Consider the following 23,191-nt stretch of genomic DNA (forward strand, 5'->3'; position numbering starts at 1 on the left):
TGTTGCTCTTGGTCTGAGAGTCTTTAGCTGTCTTTTGGCAAACTCCAAACGGGCTGTCATTTGCCTTTTACTGAGGAGTGGCTTCCGTCTGGCCACTCTACGATAAAGGCCTGATTGGTGGAGTGCTGCAGAGATGGTTGTCCTTCTGGAAGATTCTCCCATCTCCACAGAGGAACTCTGGAGCTCTGTCAGAGTGACCACCGGGTTCTTAGTCACCTCCCTGCCAGAGGCCCTTCTCCCCCGATTGCTAAGTTTGGCCGGGCGGGCAGCTCTAGGAAGAGTCTTGGTGGTTCCAAACTTCTTCCATTTAAGAGTGATAGAGGTCACTGTTTCCTTGGGGACCTTCAATGCTGCAGACAGTTTTTGGTGTCCTTCCCCAGTTATGTGCCTCGACACAATCCTGTCTCAGAGTTCTACAGACAATTCTTCGACCTCAAAGCTTGGTTTTTTTCTCTGACATTTACTGTCAACTATTTGACCTTATATAGACAGGAGTTTGCCTTTCCAAATCATGTCCAATCAATTTTTTATTGAACCTTTATTTAACTAAGCAAGTCCGTTAAGAACAAATTCAGAGGGTGAATGGGCACACCGCCTTTGGGCGGCTATGGTAGTAGGTGCCAGGCACACCGGTTTGAGTCAAGAACTGCAACGCTGCTGTGTTTTTCACGCTCAACAGTTTCCCGCGTGTATCAAGAATGGTCCACCATCCAAAGAACATCCAGCCAACTTAAACACAACTGTGGGAAGCATTGGAGTCAACATGGGCCAGCATCCCTGTGGAATGCTTTCGGCAGCTTGTAGACTCCATGCCCTGATGAATTGAGGTTGTTCTGAGGGTAAAAGGGGGGTGAAACTTAATATGAGGAAGGTGTTCCTAATGTTTGGTATAGTCAGTGTATGCATAACAGGCCTACACTTAACAAAAATGTTTCAAAAGGGTTCTTCAGCTGCCCCCATAGGAGAGCCCTTTTTGGTACCATGTAGAACCCTCTATAGAAAGGGTTCTACATGATACCCAAAAGGGTTCTACCTGCAACCAAAAAGGGTTCTTCAATGGGGACAGCCCAAGAACCCGTTAAGGTTCTAGATAGCACCGTTTTTTCTAAGAGTGTATGGGCAGGATGTGGTTTTAAGACATTTTTGGGGGTATAAACCTGGCCTAAGGATAAGAAGTCACATGGTTTGCAATAAACAAAATGTGGGCAGGATGTGTTAAAGAAAAAAATAATATTTAAAGGTAGAGTTGGCAATGCAAGATGTAAACAGCAACATCGGGCCGATTTCTGTAACAGTTAAGAGCGTTGAAGCCCAAGGTTAAACTTCTCCACTGTTTTGGTCCTACAGCTACCACGTGGTAGCAGCGTGTACCACCCTGTGCGCAGTCCCGCGCAGATACATCCGTGGTCCTGCATTACACTCATCTGAATATCTGCGATGCTGCTCATAGCGACGTCATATCGCTGAGTCTCAGTGTAAGTTATACAACATTTTAATAGGTTTCTCGGTGTTACTCTGTTTGACGTTGAACATTATCCCCTATCAGGATAGAGGATAGAGATTTTACCTTTGTGAACATCTGTGGGTCAATTGTTAATCTTTCTGCTGAATCAATGTGTTTACTTGATAGCTACCTACACAAATAGCTAGCTAGAACAGTGTTAATAAGATTTTTTTTTTAAAAATCATTAAAGAGATTTAAAAGCAATACAAATAAAAGTTCTCCAGTAGGCATCTACAGAGGGAGCTAAGAGCTGTGTTGTCAGTCATTTACCAGTGTATGCTTTGATGTCATATTATTGCACATCGGACCTGGGCGGAAAATAGTGGTATTTTGCAGTTTATTCTATTTTTATTTTTTTTACATAGTTGAGGTAGTTTCATGTGAAGGATAAACTAAAGGCATTTTTTTCCCTTTGATATTCAAATACAGAAGTTTTTTTTTTTGAACATATTTTGAATACTTCTCAGAAAAACAAATACGTTTTTTTAAATATATGCAAATTGCCACCACTTTATATATAATAACACCTTGTAAAAAATAATTTATAATAGGTTAGTAAATAGTTTATTCATAATTTATTAGTTATTACTCCCACATTTGTAAATGTTAGTAAGCTAGTTTTTCACACATTTATAAACAACTTTTAAAGCTGAGATCCGCGGTAGTGGGAAACAGCACCATGGCTGCCCCACCACGGTCTCTATTGTTTTTGTTGTTGAGCTCAGGAATGTCATGCAGTATGATTTTTTAAATTATCAGTAGATAGTATTGTGCTCATCTATCTTGCGTACAATGACGTCTGAGGGGGGAAAAAACGGTGTTAATTGTTTTCAGTAACTTCTTTGTTGTTGTAATATTGCACTTTCTTCAAGCACTTTTTGATTGCAAATTGTTTTGAATGTCTATGATATCATATGGTGCTTGAAGAAATATTGCTCGTAACAGGCTGTCTGTCTGTCATCCGTGTCACGCCCTGACCTTAGAGAGCCTTTTTATGTCTCTATTTGGTTTGGTCAGGGTGTGATTTGGGGTGGGCATTCTATGTTTTTGTTTTCTATGATTTTGTATTTCTATGTTTTGGCCGGGTATGGTTCTCAATCAGGGACAGCTGTCTATCGATGTCTCCGATTGGGAACCATATTTAGGTAGCCCGTTTCCCTCTTTTCAAGGTGTGAGAAATTTAACTTTGTTTGTGTCACATAGCCCTTAAGCTTCACGGTTGTTTTGTATTGTTTATTGTTTTTGTCGGCGTCATCCTAATAAAAAAGGAATATGTACGCTCACCACGCTGCACCTTGGTCTACTTCTTACGACGGCCGTGACAATCCGTGCTAAATCAAACATTGATGGGGTGATACACATTTAATCATACATGTTTATTCTGTGTATTTGTATGTCATAATGAACAACAAATCTTCAATAAATTGATTTGACTTTGCCATTTTACAAGTACATGTATTTAAGTATACTCATATATTTAGTGAATATGGCCGAAATCTATCATTACCTAAAAAATGTTAACATTGACTGCATTTACACTTGTCCCCCTAGTAACTCTGCCCCACAATGTCAGATCCTCACAGGGTAAAGTGCTTATTATTCAGAAGTGTCCTTCTGAATAGTTAGAGGGGACATACATTGTCTGAGAAATGTATTTTCATGTTGTCAAAATCTTTGACTATCCTATTTGGGTGCTTGTACATTTTGCCCCTTTCAATTCTAGTTTCTGTGGCTTGAAGCATGCCTACATCATAGGGAGAACATTTTTGTTTTTGCTTCCTTAGAGGGAAGTCAGTGACACCATAGAGAGAAGAGAGAAGGAGATGGATGCCCATTGACCATGGCTTCCCATCCAGAGGGAATAAAAAGTAAGTTCATCCTACAACTGCTTGAAGTGAATAAGAACAATAATGCAGGTTCCATAGATGTTTCATTGTAATGCTCATTACATTATTATTGTTTGTTGACAGTGAATCACTGCCCAGAGGCTTCCAAACTCAACCCAGGTAAATGTGACTGTCAGCCGTCACTTGATTCATGTAATCTTCATCCCTAACAAATGTACAGCAGTTTCTCAAGTCTTTTGTCAGGCTAATGCAATGCTGTATGGTGCAATGATGTATAAACATATGCTCCCGAGTGGCGCAGTGGTCTAAGGCACTGCATACCAGTGTTAGCGGTGTCGATTCCAGGCTGTATCACAACCGTCTGGGATTGGGAGTCCCATAGGGCGGTGCACAATTGGCTCAGCGTCGTTAGGGTTTTGGCCAGGGTTTTAACTGACTTACCTAGTTAAATAAAGGTTCAATTTTAAAAAGTATAAATTAAAAAACATTCAAACGATTCTAGCTAGCTAGGCAAATGCACCCTACTGCTGCCACACAAGCAGAGCCTACAATGGATGGGAAATCAACCTAATCCACACATACGTACTTGTCAGTTACACTCTTATTTTATATCAGTCAAATATGAAATTAATGGTGGCCAATATGTAATGAAAGAGAGGTGTTATGAAGCTGTGTTTTTGTGCTGTAATGCATGAAGCAGGCTGCTATTTACATTGACTACATATCCTTAACACATTTATTATCAATCAATCAATCAATCAAGTTTATTTTATATAGCCCTTCGTACATCAGCTAATATCTCGAAGTGCTGTACAGAAACCCAGCCTAAAACCCCAAACAGCAAGCAATGCAGGTGTAGAAGCACGGAGAACATTTACACATCTATACTGCCCTACCAGGCAAAAAAAGGCAGTAACTAACTCATTTTCGACCAAATGAGCAATGTCATTTTTGCTACATTAAATACATGCTTAAATTAAGTGGACAAGTATGCTGCCTCTACTGCATTGTGTTTTGGAGAAAACGGGGGTCATGTAGCAGTAACTGCATAAAGTTACTGTGTAACCAAGGTAAATAAAATACTTTTTTTTCTTCAGTTCCACGCAATGAGTAGTTACTGCCTTTTTGCTTGGTAGGGCATCTATAAGCGTCTCATGAACGTGTTATAACAGGTCCCAACCGCATTATTACAGGTTAATGAAATATATCCATAGCATATCTATAGCGCATTCATGTCATGCTATGCAAGCGCTGATTTAGGTATCTTAACACTGTAAATGCATTATTGCAATGACAGCGTAGTGTCATCAATGACATCGTAGTGTCATCAATGACATCGTAGTGTCATCAATGACATCGTAGTGTCATCAATGACATCGTAGTGTCATCAATGACAGCGTAGTGTCATCAATGACAGCGTAGTGTCATCATTGACAGCGTAGTGTCATCAATGACAACGTAGTGTCATCAATGACAGCGTAGTGTCATCAATGACATCGTAGTGTCATCAATGACATCGTAGTGTCATAAATGACATCGTAGTGTCATCAATGACATCGTAGTGTCATCAATGACATCGTAGTGTCATCAATGACAGCGTAGTGTCATCATTGACAGCGTAGTGTCATCAATGACATCGTAGTGTCATCAATGACAGCGTAGTGTCATCAATGACAGCGTAGTGTCATCAATGACATCGTAGTGTCATCAATGACATCGTAGTGTCATCAATGACATCGTAGTGTCATCAATGACATCGTAGTGTCATCAATGACAGCGTAGTGTCATCATTGACAGCGTAGTGTCATCAATGACATCGTAGTGTCATCAATGACAGCGTAGTGTCATCATTGACATCGTAGTGTCATCAATGACATCGTAGTGTCATCATTGACATCGTAGTGTCATCAATGACAGCGTATTGTCATCATTGACATCGTAGTGTCATCAATGACAGCGTAGTGTCATCAATGACATCGTAGTGTCATCAATGACAGCGTAGTGTCATCAATGACAGCGTAGTGTCATCATTGACAGCGTAGTGTCATCAATGACAACGTAGTGTCATCAATGACAGCGTAGTGTCATCAATGACATCGTAGTGTCATCAATGACATCGTAGTGTCATAAATGACATCGTAGTGTCATCAATGACATCGTAGTGTCATCAATGACATCGTAGTGTCATCAATGACAGCGTAGTGTCATCATTGACAGCGTAGTGTCATCAATGACATCGTAGTGTCATCAATGACAGCGTAGTGTCATCAATGACAGCGTAGTGTCATCAATGACATCGTAGTGTCATCAATGACATCGTAGTGTCATCAATGACATCGTAGTGTCATCAATGACATCGTAGTGTCATCATTGACAGCGTAGTGTCATCAATGACATCGTAGTGTCATCAATGACAGCGTAGTGTCATCAATGACATCATAGTGTCATCATTGACATCGTAGTGTCATCAATGACATCGTAGTGTCATCAATGACATCGTAGTGTCATCAATGACATCGTAGTGTCATCAATGACAGCGTAGTGTCATCATTGACATCGTAGTGTCATCAATGACATCGTAGTGTCATCATTGACATCGTAGATTCATCATTGACATCGTAGTGTCATCATTGACATCGTAGTGTCATCAATGACAGCGTAGTGTCATCAATGACAGAGTAGTGTCATCAATGACATCGTAGTGTCATCATTGACAGCGTAGTGTCATCAATGACAGCGTAGTGTCATCAATGACATCGTAGTGTCATCAATGACAGAGTAGTGTCATCAATGACAGCGTAGTGTCATCAATGACAGAGTAGTGTCATCAATGACAGCGTAGTGTCATCAATGACAGCGTAGTGTCATCATTGACAGCGTAGTGTCATCAATGAAATCGTAGTGTCATCAATGACATCGTAGTGTCATCAATGACATCGTAGTGTCATCAATGACAGCGTAGTGTCATCATTGACAGAGTAGTGTCATCAATGACAGCGTAGTGTCATCAATGACAGCGTAGTGTCATCAATGACATCGTAGTGTCATCAATGACAGCGTAGTGTCATAAATGACAGCGTAGTGTCATCAATGACATCGTAGTGTCATCAATGACATCGTAGTGTCATCAATGACATCGTAGTGTCATCAATGACAGCGTAGTGTCATCAATGACATCGTAGTGTCATCAATGACATCGTAGTGTCGTCAATGACATCGCAGTGTCGTCAATGACATCGCAGTGTCGTCAATGACAGCGTAGTGTCATCAATGACAGAGTAGTGTCATCAATGACAGAGTAGTGTCATCAATGACAGCGTAGTGTCATCAATGACATCATAGTGTCATCATTGACATCGTAGTGTCATCAATGACATCGTAGTGTCATCAATGACATCGTAGTGTCATCAATGACATCGTAGTGTCATCAATGACAGCGTAGTGTCATCATTGACATCGTAGTGTCATCAATGACATCGTAGTGTCATCATTGACATCGTAGATTCATCATTGACATCGTAGTGTCATCAATGACATCGTAGTGTCATCAATGACAGCGTAGTGTCATCAATGACAGAGTAGTGTCATCAATGACATCGTAGTGTCATCATTGACAGCGTAGTGTCATCAATGACAGCGTAGTGTCATCAATGACATCGTAGTGTCATCAATGACAGAGTAGTGTCATCAATGACAGCGTAGTGTCATCAATGACAGAGTAGTGTCATCAATGACAGCGTAGTGTCATCAATGACATCGTAGTGTCATCATTGACATCGTAGTGTCATCAATGACATCGTAGTGTCATCAATGACATCGTAGTGTCATCAATGACATCGTAGTGTCATCAATGACAGCGTAGTGTCATCATTGACATCGTAGTGTCATCAATGACATCGTAGTGTCATCAATGACATCGTAGTGTCATCATTGACATCGTAGTGTCATCAATGACATCGTAGTGTCATCAATGACATCGTAGTGTCATCAATGACAGCGTAGTGTCATAAATGACATCGTAGTGTCATCAATGACATCGTAGTGTCATCAATGACATCGTAGTGTCATCAATGACATCGTAGTGTCATCAATGACAGCGTAGTGTCATCAATGACATCGTAGTGTCATCAATGACATCGTAGTGTCGTCAATGACATCGCAGTGTCGTCAATGACATCGCAGTGTCGTCAATGACATCGCAGTGTCGTCAATGACAGCGTAGTGTCGTCAATGACAGAGTAGTGTCAGCAATGACAGAGTAGTGTCATCAATGACAGCGTAGTGTCATCAATGACATCATAGTGTCATCATTGACATCGTAGTGTCATCAATGACATCGTAGTGTCATCAATGACATCGTAGTGTCATCAATGACATCGTAGTGTCATCAATGACAGCGTAGTGTCATCATTGACATCGTAGTGTCATCAATGACATCGTAGTGTCATCATTGACATCGTAGATTCATCATTGACATCGTAGTGTCATCAATGACATCGTAGTGTCATCAATGACAGCGTAGTGTCATCAATGACAGAGTAGTGTCATCAATGACATCGTAGTGTCATCATTGACAGCGTAGTGTCATCAATGACAGCGTAGTGTCATCAATGACATCGTAGTGTCATCAATGACAGAGTAGTGTCATCAATGACAGCGTAGTGTCATCAATGACAGAGTAGTGTCATCAATGACAGCGTAGTGTCATCAATGACAGCGTAGTGTCATCATTGACAGCGTAGTGTCATCAATGACATCGTAGTGTCATCAATGACATCGTAGTGTCATCAATGACATCGTAGTGTCATCAATGACATCGTAGTGTCATCAATGACAGCGTAGTGTCATCATTGACAGAGTAGTGTCATCAATGACAGCGTAGTGTCATCAATGACAGCGTAGTGTCATCAATGACATCGTAGTGTCATCAATGACAGCGTAGTGTCATAAATGACAGCGTAGTGTCATCAATGACATCGTAGTGTCATCAATGACATCGTAGTGTCATCAATGACAGCGTAGTGTCATCAATGACAGCGTAGTGTCATCAATGACATCGTAGTGTCATCAATGACATCGTAGTGTCGTCAATGACATCGCAGTGTCGTCAATGACATCGCAGTGTCGTCAATGACAGCGTAGTGTCATCAATGACAGAGTAGTGTCATCAATGACAGAGTAGTGTCATCAATGACAGCGTAGTGTCATCAATGACATCATAGTGTCATCATTGACATCGTAGTGTCATCAATGACATCGTAGTGTCATCAATGACATCGTAGTGTCATCAATGACATCGTAGTGTCATCAATGACAGCGTAGTGTCATCATTGACATCGTAGTGTCATCAATGACATCGTAGTGTCATCATTGACATCGTAGATTCATCATTGACATCGTAGTGTCATCAATGACATCGTAGTGTCATCAATGACAGCGTAGTGTCATCAATGACAGAGTAGTGTCATCAATGACATCGTAGTGTCATCATTGACAGCGTAGTGTCATCAATGACAGCGTAGTGTCATCAATGACATCGTAGTGTCATCAATGACAGAGTAGTGTCATCAATGACAGCGTAGTGTCATCAATGACAGAGTAGTGTCATCAATGACAGCGTAGTGTCATCAATGACATCGTAGTGTCATCATTGACATCGTAGTGTCATCAATGACATCGTAGTGTCATCAATGACATCGTAGTGTCATCAATGACATCGTAGTGTCATCAATGACAGCGTAGTGTCATCATTGACATCGTAGTGTCATCAATGACATCGTAGTGTCATCAATGACATCGTAGTGTCATCATTGACATCGTAGTGTCATCAATGACATCGTAGTGTCATCAATGACAGCGTAGTGTCATCAATGACAGCGTAGTGTCATCAATGACAGCGTAGTGTCATCAATGACAGAGTAGTGTCATCAATGACATCGTAGTGTCATCAATGACATCGTAGTGTCATCATTGACAGCGTAGTGTCATCAATGACATCGTAGTGTCATCAATGACATCGTAGTGTCATCAATGACATCGTAGTGTCATCAATGACATCGTAGTGTCATCAATGACAGCATAGTGTCATCAATGACATCGTAGTGTCATCAATGACAGCGTAGTGTCATCAATGACAGAGTAGTGTCATCAATGACATCGTAGTGTCATCATTGACAGCGTAGTGTCATCAATGACAGCGTAGTGTCATCATTATGGCTTATTATGGCCATACCAGTGTTAGTGAATATGCCAAAAGGCCAAACCAAATATTGAAATTGTGCTGATATATATCCTGTACCAGCCCCATTTCCCCCACCTGCTGGTATAGGCCCGTGACTTACCTTCTGCTTCTGAAAAAACAGCCATAATGACGACACCGCTGTCATTGTAATGATGCCTCGATTAAGATACCTAAATCAGCGCTTGCATAGCATGACATGAATGCGCTATAGATATGCTATGGATGTATTTCATTAACCTGTAATAATGCGGTTGGGACCTGTTATAACACGTTCATGAGACGCTTATAGATGTGTCGTAAATGCATCACGGATATGTAGTTAAAGTAAATCACTACTGAATATACAGTACTTGGCAAAAACAAATGTAGATATTAACATCTATATCTTCTGTATCTTCTATATCTTCCAAAATGTTTTAAACAATGGGGGAGGAGTACAAATATGGTGGCGCAGGGCTTCAAAACAGTGCCCTCTGTCAGTCATCTAGTGTTTATATACATCAATGACAACTTCACTGAGTTTCCCTGTTCTTATTTTAGGTCCTCTGAAGACGTTACTCCACAAACTTGGTCTGGAAAAACAATATCCTAATAAACTGACTCTTCGATCTTTGCTTGAGATCAACAAGGACAGTATATCTGATGACGCTGTTGACTCACTCAAAGCAGTACCACGGTACTTTCTGAAGAAGCTATTGATTGTCAATGCAAAATGTAGGAGTTGCACATGTTTACCTGAGGATGAAAGTAGCATTGAGCTTGATAGTGATCAGAATACAGAGGATAATGAGGTAAATCTTCTAGATCTCATCACTGCACTCTTTCTCTGTGCTGACAGTTTCCTGCAGCAGGAAATGGCACTCAAGATGTCCATGTGCCAGTTTGCTGTGCCACTCCTGCTACCCCCGGGCACTGGCAGTCAGAGCACCCTCATGTTGTGGGCCTTGAGGGCTATCCTTAAAGAGTGGCGTCCACATGCTCTATCAGAGTCAAAAGGGTTTGAGGAAGGTAATATTGTGCTTTTGCAAATGCCTTTAATCTCCTTTGTGAGGCTTCAAGCCTGTAGTATGTCAAAATCGCGGCTTTTGAATCATGTCCTCAGCAATGATCAACAGAATCACAACATCTTCGCTCACAAAGACATGGATGGAGGGGCAGCTCCAAGGACGATCTCAGGTGGCTTGGTAGAGGTTTGCTGGTATCTTCCATGTGGAAACAGAAATGGGGATAACTTTCCGGAACCACTAACCGTTGCTAATTTAAGAGGAGATATTTGTGCTTCACAAGCACAATTTAGATTTCTAACCCAAGTTTCAACAGCCATCTTCATCTTCCTAGACAGCGTTGATGAAGATGAACGGAAGTTGTTGCTCTCTCTTGGGGACATGGGATCCAAGCTGTTCTTTGTGGTCAATTCCAAAGAAGAGGTGAGCCGTAATGGCAGGACATCAGTAAAAGAGATAATGGATGCATTCAAACTAAAGTCAAACAAATTACTGATGCAGAGACCAAATGTCAACCGTGCAAGATTCTCACGTCAGATCACCAAAGCCATGAAAGATATTTTGAAGGAATCTACTTCAAAAATAAGCATAGAAAGTATGTCAAATGAAGCTATCGAGCTGGGGCCATTTGTTGATGAATGTAAGACTGAGGCCTCAAAATCAGCAGCTGAGGAGATTCTGAAAGGCATTGGAGACCAGAGCATAGTGGATTACAAGAGGAACCAGCTGCCATTGCAAGGCGAACACTGGAAACAATTAGCTAAGATAGAGAAAGAGGAGTGCAGGTTGAAAGACTCAGGGGAAAACAGACTGGAAGAGTACAGAGCCAAACTCCAGGAGGATAAACTGAAGATTAGAAGAGAGCAGAACAAGTACAAGACTACCACAGCTATGGCAAGCTTTCTAGGATTCCTGGCGACAACCGATAAAGAGGAAAAGGCCCTATTTCTGAAATGGTTACAGCTCAAGCTGGATATGCGGTCACGGAAAGACTTGTCATCTCTGCGCCACAGATTCAAAGAACAGTCTTTGGTGAAGCAAGATAATAAATGTTTGGAAGAGCTAGATCAATGTATTTTGGACTCGTCTCTGGGAATCGAACATTTCATGAGAGAAATGGGACAAATCTATGAGGCATCCAGGCTTGGAAATCCCCAAGCATCATCAGAACATTGCCCTCTACCTGCCCTGGCAGCTGAGCTGCTGTTGGATGGCTATCCATTTGAGCTTTTAGATGGAGATGCCTCCAACATCCCAGAGAAGTGGGTGACTGATGTCCTGATGGAGCTTCACAGAAAGGTAGGAGAGAAAAGTAAGCTGCTTGTACTAACTGTATTGGGGGTACAGAGTACAGGGAAATCAACACTGCTCAACACCATGTTTGGTGTGCAATTCCCCGTCAGCAGTGGCAGATGCACAAGGGGAGCATTCATGCTTTTCCTCAGGGTTGGAGAGGACATGAGGAAAGACCTGCGTTGTGACTTCATCCTTCTAATCGACACAGAGGGTCTCAAGTCACCATCTCTAGCACAGCTGGATGAAAGCTGTGAACACGACAATGAGTTGGCAACTCTAGTGATCGGTCTTAGTGATATCACAATCATCAACGTTGCCATGGAGAACTCAACAGAGATGAATGACGTTCTGCAGATAGCTGTTCATGCCTTCTTAAGGATGAAAGAAGTTGGGAAAATGCCAGTTTGTCATTTTGTGCACCAAAATGTGGCAGGAGTGTCTGCACACAACAAGAATGTGACGGACAGAAAACATATTCTGGACCGACTCAATGACATGACACAGATTGCAGCTGAGATGGAGAAGCGGCCCTCTGTGAATAGATTCACTGATGTATTGGATTATGACGCAGACAAAAACAACTGGTATATTCCTGGGCTGTGGCACGGCACACCACCAATGGCACCTGTCAATACAGGTTACAGTGAAGCTGTTTTGGACCTCAAGAAGAACCTTCTAGAAGTTCTTAAAACATGCAGATATGAGGAACCTTCACAGATCCCAGAATTCATTGAATGGATGAAGAGTTTGTGGAAAGCTGTGAAATATGAGAACTTCATTTTCAGCTTCAGAAATACTCTTGTTGCTCAAGCATATGACAACCTCTGGAAAGAAATGACTCAATGGGAGTGGGAAAGCCGAAATAAAATCTACACATGGCAGACGAAGGCAAACCTACAAATCTCAAACCTTGAGGTAAACAGCTTTGAAAACCAGGCAGAAATCCAAGACTTGCAGAAATTGCAGAAATTGGAGGAATCTTTAAAATCTGAGGCATTGAAAATGGTGGCAACTCTAGAGAATGAGATAACAGAGAAACTAGACGCATACTACAAAAGGAAAGACAGAAATGTATCCCTGATAGAAAAGAACAAAATAGATTTCTTTCATCATATCCGGGATGTTCACAGAGATATCTTAAACAAAGAGAAATATAAACTTCACATGGCCGTAAAGCTTAAGATCAGCACAATCGAGGCCGATGATATTCATAGAAAACAGAAAGTCAGGATTGAACAGAAGGTATTGCAGCTCCTTCAAAACTCCAGTGACAGCAAAACCCCACTCTCAGACGAGCAGCTGGAAGATGAGTTTGGGAAGATGTGGAGCCGAGAAGTAGTGAAGATTTCAGGGTTGGAAGAGCAGGACATTCCTTCTTTTGTTTTCAAGCAGTTGAGAGGAGATTTCTCAAATCGCAATGTGAATGAGGAGTTGCAAAATGCAAAGAATCTCACAGCTTACGGCAAGGAGCCTTTCAAGGCTAAGTCCAGACACATTTGTACCATGACAAAACTCAAACGGATGTTTGCAATAAAAAAAGTTAAACAAAATGTGCAGAGATTTTCAGAGAGCGTTATTGATACCTGTACAAGGTTAATCCTAGATTCTGCAAAATCCCAAACAGATTACCATGACACTCTTACAAAAGAAGTTCTTGAGAAGATAAACGAATCTCTGAGAGAAAACTACAAGGACCTTAAAACAAATGTAAAATTTGAGGTTGACCTGAAACTGCACATATGTGGTATTGCCTCAAGGGAATTCCTTCAAATGCACAGGAATTTCCTTCTTCACAATGATCCAAAAAAGCGTCTGGAGGAGTCCAGGAATCAGTACTTGTCTGATTTCATAGACTCATACAGAGAGAGAGACCATTGCCAACGCAAAGCACAGGATTTTGTTCAGCACGGTCTCCGACCAGCGATCTTACAATACATCAATAGGTTCCTTGGGACTGACATTGTAGATGAAATGGTGAAAAACAGCCATGCAGCAGAGTACAGCTCACGGTCATCCTTCCAGTACTCTATCCTCAAGGATCTGCTGGAAAAAGATGACTTCCAGGCCTTTGTCAAATACTTTCAGACGTACGAAATCTATGTTAAAGATTTTATATGCCAGCACATTAAAGAATGCTTTTCAGCTGAGAAGTCGTTTGTCATGTTGAAAACCAATAGGCTGAAGGAGATCATTCAAAAGATAACGGAGGCCATTGAAAAAGCTAGCCAACCTCTGCCCAATGACACTAAAAGTGTCACAGAGTTTATGAAAAACCTGTGCAAACATCTTGTCAAAGACATCTGCATATCCATAGACGCTGTTGAAGGGGTCCTCTTTCAGATAAGTACTACCTGCGATCCTTTCACCACGAGTCTCCACGAGTCACTGAGTGACTTGAAGCAGCAAATGCAAGATGAATTCTCGAAATCCATTGACATCATTGAATCCCTTTACACCCTTCCCATCAAACCTCAGGACGAGCTCTTCATGCGTGTGTCGGGTTGTACGGAGCAGTGCCCCTTCTGCAAAATGCCGTGTGATGCTGGAGGTAAAGACCACAGACAGCATTATGCAAATGCACATCGACCACAAGCACTGGGCAGCTACAGAAGTTTTCAGACTCAAGAACTTGTTGAAACACTTTGCACAACTGATGTAAATGGTGAAAAATCCTTCATAAATGGAGACACTGACTTGGAGCCTCATCCTTACAAAGACTATCGTACCTATTACCCAAAATGGAACATCCAACCAGACTCAACTGATGAGGCTTCTGACTACTGGAAATATGTCCTGGCGACATACAACGACAGGCTGGCTGGGGAGTACGATGCCAAGCCAGCTGTGATTCCAGAGGCATGGAAGACCATCACAAAAGCGCAAGCGTTGGAAGGCTTGAAGATAGCTTTTAGTATAAAAGTGTAGGTAGTACCAGAATTTGCCACCTGAGTGCTAATATGGGCGACGACTTCATTTATGAAAATCAATGTTCAGATTTTTTTATTTTTTATGTTTCCTTTATTTAAAACTTCTTACGGCTGAGATCTCGTTAACGGGCTCGACTTGACAACAGCCAGTGAAAGTGCAGGGCGCCAAATTCAAAACAACAGAAATCTCATAATTAAAATTCCTCAAACATAGAAGTATTTTACACTATTTTAAAGATAAACTTGTTGTTAATCCCACCACGGTGTCCGATTTCAAAAAGGCTTCACGACAAAAGCACACCAAACGATTATGTTAGGTCAGCACCTAGTCTCAGAAAAACACAGCCATTTTTCCAGCCAAAGAGAGGAGTCACAAAAAGCAGAAATAGAGATAAAATGAATCACTAACCTTTGATGATCTTCATCAGATGACACTCATAGGACTTCATGTTACACAATATATGTATGTTTTGTTCGATAAAGTGCACATTTATATCCAAAAATCTCCTAAAAGTTTACATTGGCGTGTTACGTTCAGTAATGTTTTGCTTCCAAAACATCCAGTGATTTTGCAGAGAGCCACATCAATTTACAGAAATAGTCATCATAAACTTTAATATAAGATACAAGTGTTATGCACAGAATTAGAGATATACTTCTCCTTAATGCAACCGCTGTGTCAGATTTCAAAAAAACTTTACGGAAAAAGCCAACCATGCAATAATCTGAGTACAGCGCTCAGACAACAAAACCAGCCATACAGATATCCGCCATATTAGAGTCAACAGAAGACAGAAATAGCGTTATAAATATTCACTTACCTTTGATGATCTTCATCAGAATGCACTCCCAGGAATCCCAGTTCCACAATAAATGTTTGATTTGTTCGATAAAGTACATCATTTATGTCCAAATACCTCCTTTTTGTTCGCGCGTTTAACCCAGTAATCCAAATTCATGAGGCGCGAGCAGACAAAGTCCAAAAGTTCCGTTACAGTCCGTAGAAACATGTCAAATGATGTATAGAATCAATCTTCAGGATGTTTTTATCATAAATCTTCAATAATGTTTCAACCGGAGAATTCCTTTGTCTTCAGAAATGCAATGGAACGCAAGCTAACTCTCACGTGAACGCGCATGGTCAACTCATGGCACTCTGCCAGACCCCTGACTCAAAGAGCCCTCATTCCCCCCGCCTTCACAGTAGAAGCATCAAACAAGGCTCTAAAGACTGTTGACATCTAGTGGAAGCCTTAGGAAGTGCAATATGACCAATATCCCACTGTATATTCGATAGGCGATGAGTTGAAAAATTACAAACCTCAGATTTCCCACTTCCTGGTTGGATTTTTTCTCAGGTTTTTGCCTGCCATATGAGTTCTGTTATACTCAGAGACATCATTCAAACAGTTTTAGAAACTTTAGAGTGTTTTCTATTCAAATATACAAATACTATGCATATCTTAGCTTCTCCGACTGAGTAGCAGGCAGTTTACTCTGGGCACCTTATTTATCCAAGCTACTCAATACTGCCCCCAGCCATAAGAAGTTTATTTAACTAGGTAAGTCGGTTAAGAACATATTCTTATTTTCAATGACTTCCTAGCAACAGTGTGTTAATTGCCTCGTTCAAAACGACAGATTTTTACCTTGTCAGCTCAGGGATTCGATCTTGCAACCTTTATGGTTACTAGTTCAATGCTCTAACCACTAGGCTGCCTGCTGTGTAAATTAAAATCACGTTGTAAGATTTATTCCCTGAACGCTCAGGAGATGTATAATCCGTGTTCCAGCTACATACGGTATCTCAGATGTTTAGACAGGTTGGCCTCCCGCTAGAATGACTGTCCCATGAACTTATCCTCAATGATAGGAAACTCAATTACTGTAAAATAATCCCTTGTTAGCTTTGTAACACGCATATCTGTCTAACTGTCCTAGGTAACATCACTGTTCTAGGCAACATTACTGTAAAATAACCCTCCAGATTAAAAATGATTACTCTCCGTAATAGTCTAATCTGTCTCACTGTCCCAGATAATAGCATGTTAAAAATAATTAGAATCATGTTTAAACTTACTTTGAATAGGTTAGAGATATACTTTTTGGGGGCAAGATGAGACAGATTTTTTCATATTAATTTCTTGTTCATTTAGTCTCTTGCTGTTATGGCCTCTCTCCCACTCTCTCCCATTAATTGTTTGATGTTTGGGTTTGTTTTGCTGTTGCTTTTGTTTTTCTTTATTGTAAAGCGACTTTGGGTTTCAGAAACGCGCTATATAAATACTATGTATAATTATTATTAGATGATGATGACACCTAGAATCTCTACAATGTTCACAAACGGGGAGAGATGACATGACTGAAGATGGAATTGATAAAGTGGCACTACCAAGTTCACCCTGATCGTGTTCACCCTGATCGTGTTCACCCTGAACACCCTAATCATGTTCACCCTGAACACCCTGATCATGTTCACCCTGAACACCCTGAACATGTTCATCCTGAACACCCTGATCGTGTTCACCCTGATCACCCTAATCATGTTCACCCTGAACACCCTAATCGTGTTCACCCTGATCACCCTAATCATGTTCACCCTGAACACCCTGATCGTGTTCACCCTGAACACCCTGAACATGTTCACCCTGAACACCCTGAACATGTCGTCTTATGTCTTTTAATGGAACTGTGCGTGTAGAAATATTGTATTCAAGACATGATTAAATTGTGACAAGGGGAAGGTTTTTAAACAATGTGTTAAAAGCAAAATATATTAATTATTAATTAATGATGATTTATTATATTTTTAATTGAGAAGGATGATAAAAAGATTAATGTCTGTAAAAAAAAAAGAAAAAAGAATTTTCATTTTTCATTAGTGGTACAATATTGGTGAGGTTGTACAATAATTAACATAGAGGAAATTATGTTAGTCACTGTAGTCTTGAGAAAATATGCAGAATGTAATAAACAACCTATTCATTTACTTTGACGTTATCAGTATATTATTTATATAAATCTCTCTCTCTCTCTCACTCTCTCATTTATGTCAATGGATTTGATTTTTGTAGATCACTTCAGTAGAGGACTCCCTCTACTGCTCTATTCTGGTAACTCAAGCCACTGCATGTCAATAATGTTCATCAATACAATGTAGCTGAACAGAAAGTCTTACACACACATTAATCCTCTACACTTTTTACATTGAGAGATAATCTGTTTAGCAACCATTTTGAAACAAGACACCAGTCTTCACCATAGTCAATAGTTAGTAGTTACACCAACTGGATTGCGGTAACTAGTCACCTAGACATTGTCGTGTCTTTGGCATCATTAAAACTGAAGACTTATTTATGAAATAACTCTCTGTAATTATTATTACGCGATATAACTGATTAATCATGTAACTGTATTTAACTAGGAAGTCGGGGCACCAAGGAAAATATTCAGACTACAAAGTTATAGTTTTCCTAATATAACTTTCAGATATTTTAATATCTGATCAATTAGTCTAAGAATTAATGAATTATTATTTACCTCACGTTAGTCTCATTCCAAACGTCGTAAACGGTTGGTTATCTGCACGAACCCAGTCTTCACTATGAGTCATCCATACATCAATTGTCTTAAATCCTTTATTTACTAACTAAGTAATCACAGAAATGCATACACAAACAGTAGATATGGTGACAAGGAAATGATAGGGGAATGTGCCCTAGTGGGCTAAACCGGCACCGCGGCTTGGTGAACAAAAGGGAAGTGGGGGTCGACTGAGATAAGACACCACAAAGTTGATAGTTATAACAATTGAAATGCCAATCCTTTGCACATTCATTTCATTTCATTTAAGTCATTTAGCAGACGCTCTTATCCAGAGCGACTTACAAATTGGTGCATTCACCTTATGATATCCAGTGGAACAACCACTTTACAATAGTGCATCTAACTCTTTTAAGGGGGGGGGGGGTTAGAATGATTACTTTATCCTATCCTAGGTATTCCTTAAAGAGGTGGGGTTTCAGGTGTCTCCGATTGACTCCGCTGACCTGGCGTCGTGAGGGAGTTTGTTCCACCATTGGGGTGCCAGAGCAGCGAACAGTTTTGACTGGGCTGAGCGGGAACTGTACTTCCTCATGAATGCTCACTCATTCAGGAATAATTGCAATCAATATATATTTACGCTCAGTGTGTCGTCGGGATCTCTGTTGAAAAGTTTGTTTCTGTTGGAGAGTTTGTCCGCTCTCTCTCGCTCTCTGCCGTGGTTAGAATGAATAGTTCAGAGTAACATTCGTTAATGTCGTTATAGAATAGATGTTTCGGCAGTTGTCGGTCCTCGCATTCACGGGTACATAATTAGCTGCAGACTAGTAATTAGTATTAAAGATTTGTTCTTATTCTGTCGGTATCGATAGTCTAAGAGTTTAATCACGTGGTATGGTTAAGAATTCAGCAAGAGAAGTGCATGGTCTCTACTCAACCCTTAGCCCTCTGTTATGAGGTACTGGTCTGGACTCAAACCTTAGCCCTCTCGTAGTTATCGAGGTAAGCTGGTCTGGTCTCAAACCTTAGCCCTCTCATAGTTATCGAGGTAAGCTGATCTGGTCTCAAACCTTAGCCCTCTCGTTATCGAGGTAAGCTGGTCTGAAGTGGGAAAACCCAGGTGTTTTTTTTTCTTCGGAACATAGAAAAGGGCTGTCCCATGACGCCGGGTCCTGCCTGTGCTCAGGGGGCAGTCCTCTGATTTAGTTAAACTCCAAAGGGAATTGGAGTTTCCTTCATTAAACAGTCTAAAATCACATTACATAATTTCACAAATAGTTTCATCTTTACTCACTCATACAACAATTAAATGTAAGCCTCATAACTGAGACTGTTGAATAAACAGGATTATGGTAATGAGGCTGTACTGTCTCTCATGAGTTTCACAAAATTGTACCAAACGGACCAGTTCGTAGCTCGTTACTTCACCGATCTTTTATACATTCTCCAGAACATGAATATTGTTCGGACCTCAAGTTCGTGAGGTGGAAGAAATTCCTTTGTTCTCTCTATGAAACTCACTCTCTCTCTATACTGTCTGGCCATGAGGAAGATTCTCCTCTAGGAATTCACGACCTCTCTGACAGAGCGTAAGGAGTATAGAGGGGGAGAGTAGGATGGTGCTCGCTGTACCCAAAGAGGGCAACGTCATGACAACATGTAGCCTACATTACGATGACTGTAGGTATAGTCTTCATAATTCCCATTTCCATGACACCTATAAATGTATGGCCTGTTACATGACTCGCATCACTGCTTTGCTCTCTACATCAGTGAGTTTGTTTTGCGTTGTTTCTGCAGCACTGAAGATGATATGAACTAATGGGAGAGAATAAACCCAACGTCTTTTACATAATACAACAACATTGATGATCTCAGCAGGGACAACAGGAGGACCTATACATGTATGAATAATTCCAACAAACTGTTAAATAATGTTTAAGTATTTTATAAACAGAATGGGTTACAGTAATGGGTTCACTGAAGTGTGGAGCCACTACACTACATCTTAATGAGTACAGGGTTTGGCAGGGATGCCCGGGATTAGTCAATCACAGATGCAGCAGAGAATCAGTCATCATTACAACACCTGGAAAGTCTAACAGATGTACTGATGATACGATAGGAACACCCAGAGCTTTCTATTAGTTAGAGTTGAGTTAAAGGAGCAATCTGTAGTTCAAACAATAATGAAGCGCCCACCCGAAACTATTTTGAGTAAAAAGCTGAGGGAAGGGGCTGGAGAAATGTAACCACTCTCAAATTCATAGACAGAGCTATGGAGGCAAGGACTGACCATCCATGATATTAAAGCGTATTGTTTTAATCCCTGTTTCGAGACGATACAGTTTTTGTTTACAGTTTCACTTTGTGTTCTGATGGTTGTGACAGTTGATCTGAGTTCACGAGGCATTTATAAGTTATATTCTTCAATAATCAATGAGTGCTTAAATGCAGTAGTTGGGTACTCATCACTACATAAATGAGGGAAAATTCAACACTGCTGTTAATCATATTCAGGCAATGATTGGTGGGTATGAAGATCAAAACAATAACATTGTTAGAGGTTACTTCCTGTAGCGTTTCACCAACCAATAGTAAGTGGTCACAGGGAAGTGATGAGGGGTAATATGTCAGGAAGGATAAGATTAAATGTCTGGGGTGTACATTTGGCCAGGACATCAAATGTGGGTCAAGGCACTGTCTGCCACTCTGTACCTCTTGGACTCAGAATCTGGTTTTGACCTTTTTCCTGTCCACGACCATTCTCTTGCCTTTTGGATATAAATAAACAACTAAGACTCGAAGCATCTGCCTCCTGTGTCTGCATCTGGGTCTCGTACTGTGTCCTTATAATGTTCGTTGTTTCTTTTCTTGTTCTGTTATGTTCTAGCACTTTGAAAAGGTGAAGTAGGTCCCTTTTTAGATCATCTTAAAGCAGCGAAATGTGAAGACTGTCCAAGAGGTGTGCAGACTGACACCAGGCACCTACAAACCTAAGTCTAACAATTCCAATCATTTGACCAGTGTATCCTGTTTCCTTTGTTCTGTGGTTTATCGTGGTTTATTATCTAGGCCCAATAGGCTATGGGTATTTTCACATGCCATTTTATCTTTAAATACCCATTTATTTCAGAATGAATGTATTACCTACTTCTTCTGTATACTGTCTTTCTTATAGGAAAAACTGAAATCATAAACAGAAGTCACATAATCCGTTAAATCAAATCAAATTTATTGGTCACATGCACGGACTACAACCGGTGTTTCTGCATAAATCGGTCATAAAATGTTATCTGATCTTCATCTAAGTCACAATAGACAAATACAGTCTGATTAAACTAATAACACACAAACAATTATACGTTTTCATGTCTTTATTGAACACACCGTGTAAACATTCACATTGCAGGGTGAAAAAAGTATGTGAACCCTTGGATTTAATAACTGGTTGACCCTCCTTTGGCAGCAATAACGTCAACCAAATGTTTTCTGTAGTTGCGGATCAGACCTGCACAACGGTCAGGAGGAATTTTGGACCATTCGTCCTTACAAAATTGTTTCAGTTCAGCAACATTCTTGGGATGTCTGGTGTGAACTGCTCTCTTGAGGTCATGCCACAGCATCTAAATCGGGTTGAGGTCAGGACTCTGACTGGGCGTATTTTCTTCTGTTGAAGCCATTCTGTTGTTGATTTACTTCTGTGTTTTGGGTCGTTGTCCTGTTGCATCACCCAACTTCTGTTGAGTTCCAATTGGCGGACAGATAGCCTAACATTCTCCTGCAAAATGTCTTGATAAACTTGGGAATTCATTTTTCTGTCGATTATAGCAAGCTGTCCAGGCCCTGAGGCAGCTACTCAGCCCCAAACCATGATGCTCCATTCACCATACTTTACAGTTTGAATGAGGTTTTGATGTTGGTGTGCTGTGTCTTTTGTTCTCCACACATAGTGTTGTGTGTTCCTTCCAAACAACTCAACTGTAGTTTCATCCGTCCATGGAACATCCAGGTGCACTTTTGCAAACTTCAGACATACAGCAATGTTTTTTTTGGACAGAAGTGGCTTCTTCCGTGGTGTCCTCCCATGAACACCATTCTTGTTTATTGTTTTACGTATCGTAGACTCGTCAACAGAGATGTTAGCATGTTCCAGAGATTTCTGGAACTGTGCAGCCGTCTGCATCGACCTGGCCAAGGCTTTCAACTGTCAATCCCCGCATTCTTATCGGCAGACTCGATAGCCTTGGTTTCTCAAATGACTGCCTCGCCTGGTTCACCAACTACTTCTCAGTTCAGTGTGTCAAATCGGAGGGCCTGTTGTCCGGACCTCTGACAGTCTCTATGGGGTGCCACAGGGTTCAATTCTCGGGCCGACTCTTTTCTCTGTATATATCAACAACAAAAAAATGTCACCTTTATTTAATTAACCAGGTAAGCTAGTTGAGAACAAGTTCTCATTTACAACCTGGCCAAGATAAAGCAAAGCTGTGCGACACAAACAACACAGAGTTACACATGGAATAAACAAGCATAGAGTCAATAACACAATAGAAAAAAACTCTTGCTGCTGGTGATTCTCTGATCCACGTCTACCCAGACGACACCATTCTGTATACATCTGGCCCTTCTTTGGACACTGTGTTACAAACCTCCAGACGAGATTCAGTGCCATACAACACTCCTTCCGTGGCCTCCAACTGCTCTTAAATGCTAGTAAAACTAAATGCATGCTCTTCAACCAATCGCTGCCCACGCCCGCCCGCCCGTCCAGCATCACTACTCTGGACGGTTCTCACTTAGAATATGTGGACAACTACAAATACCTA

The 23,191-nt window shown here is 40.8% G+C and overlaps 1 protein-coding gene across 1 annotated transcript; it reads left to right on the top strand.

The window, feature by feature from the left end:
- Window positions 1–1,269: 1,269 nt before the first annotated feature.
- Window positions 1,270–17,807, top strand: LOC139544980 (up-regulator of cell proliferation-like). The gene is made up of 4 exons (XM_071352243.1): window positions 1,270–1,475; window positions 3,289–3,372; window positions 3,475–3,510; window positions 10,133–17,807. The coding sequence occupies exons 2-4, from the start codon at window positions 3,345–3,347 to the stop codon at window positions 14,815–14,817; spliced, it is 4,749 nt and encodes a 1,582-aa protein (XP_071208344.1). The 5' UTR covers window positions 1,270–1,475; window positions 3,289–3,344; the 3' UTR covers window positions 14,818–17,807.
- Window positions 17,808–23,191: the final 5,384 nt, after the last annotated feature.

This window comes from Salvelinus alpinus, chromosome 19 (assembly GCF_045679555.1).
Source record: "Salvelinus alpinus chromosome 19, SLU_Salpinus.1, whole genome shotgun sequence".
Taxonomy (NCBI): domain Eukaryota; kingdom Metazoa; phylum Chordata; class Actinopteri; order Salmoniformes; family Salmonidae; genus Salvelinus; species Salvelinus alpinus.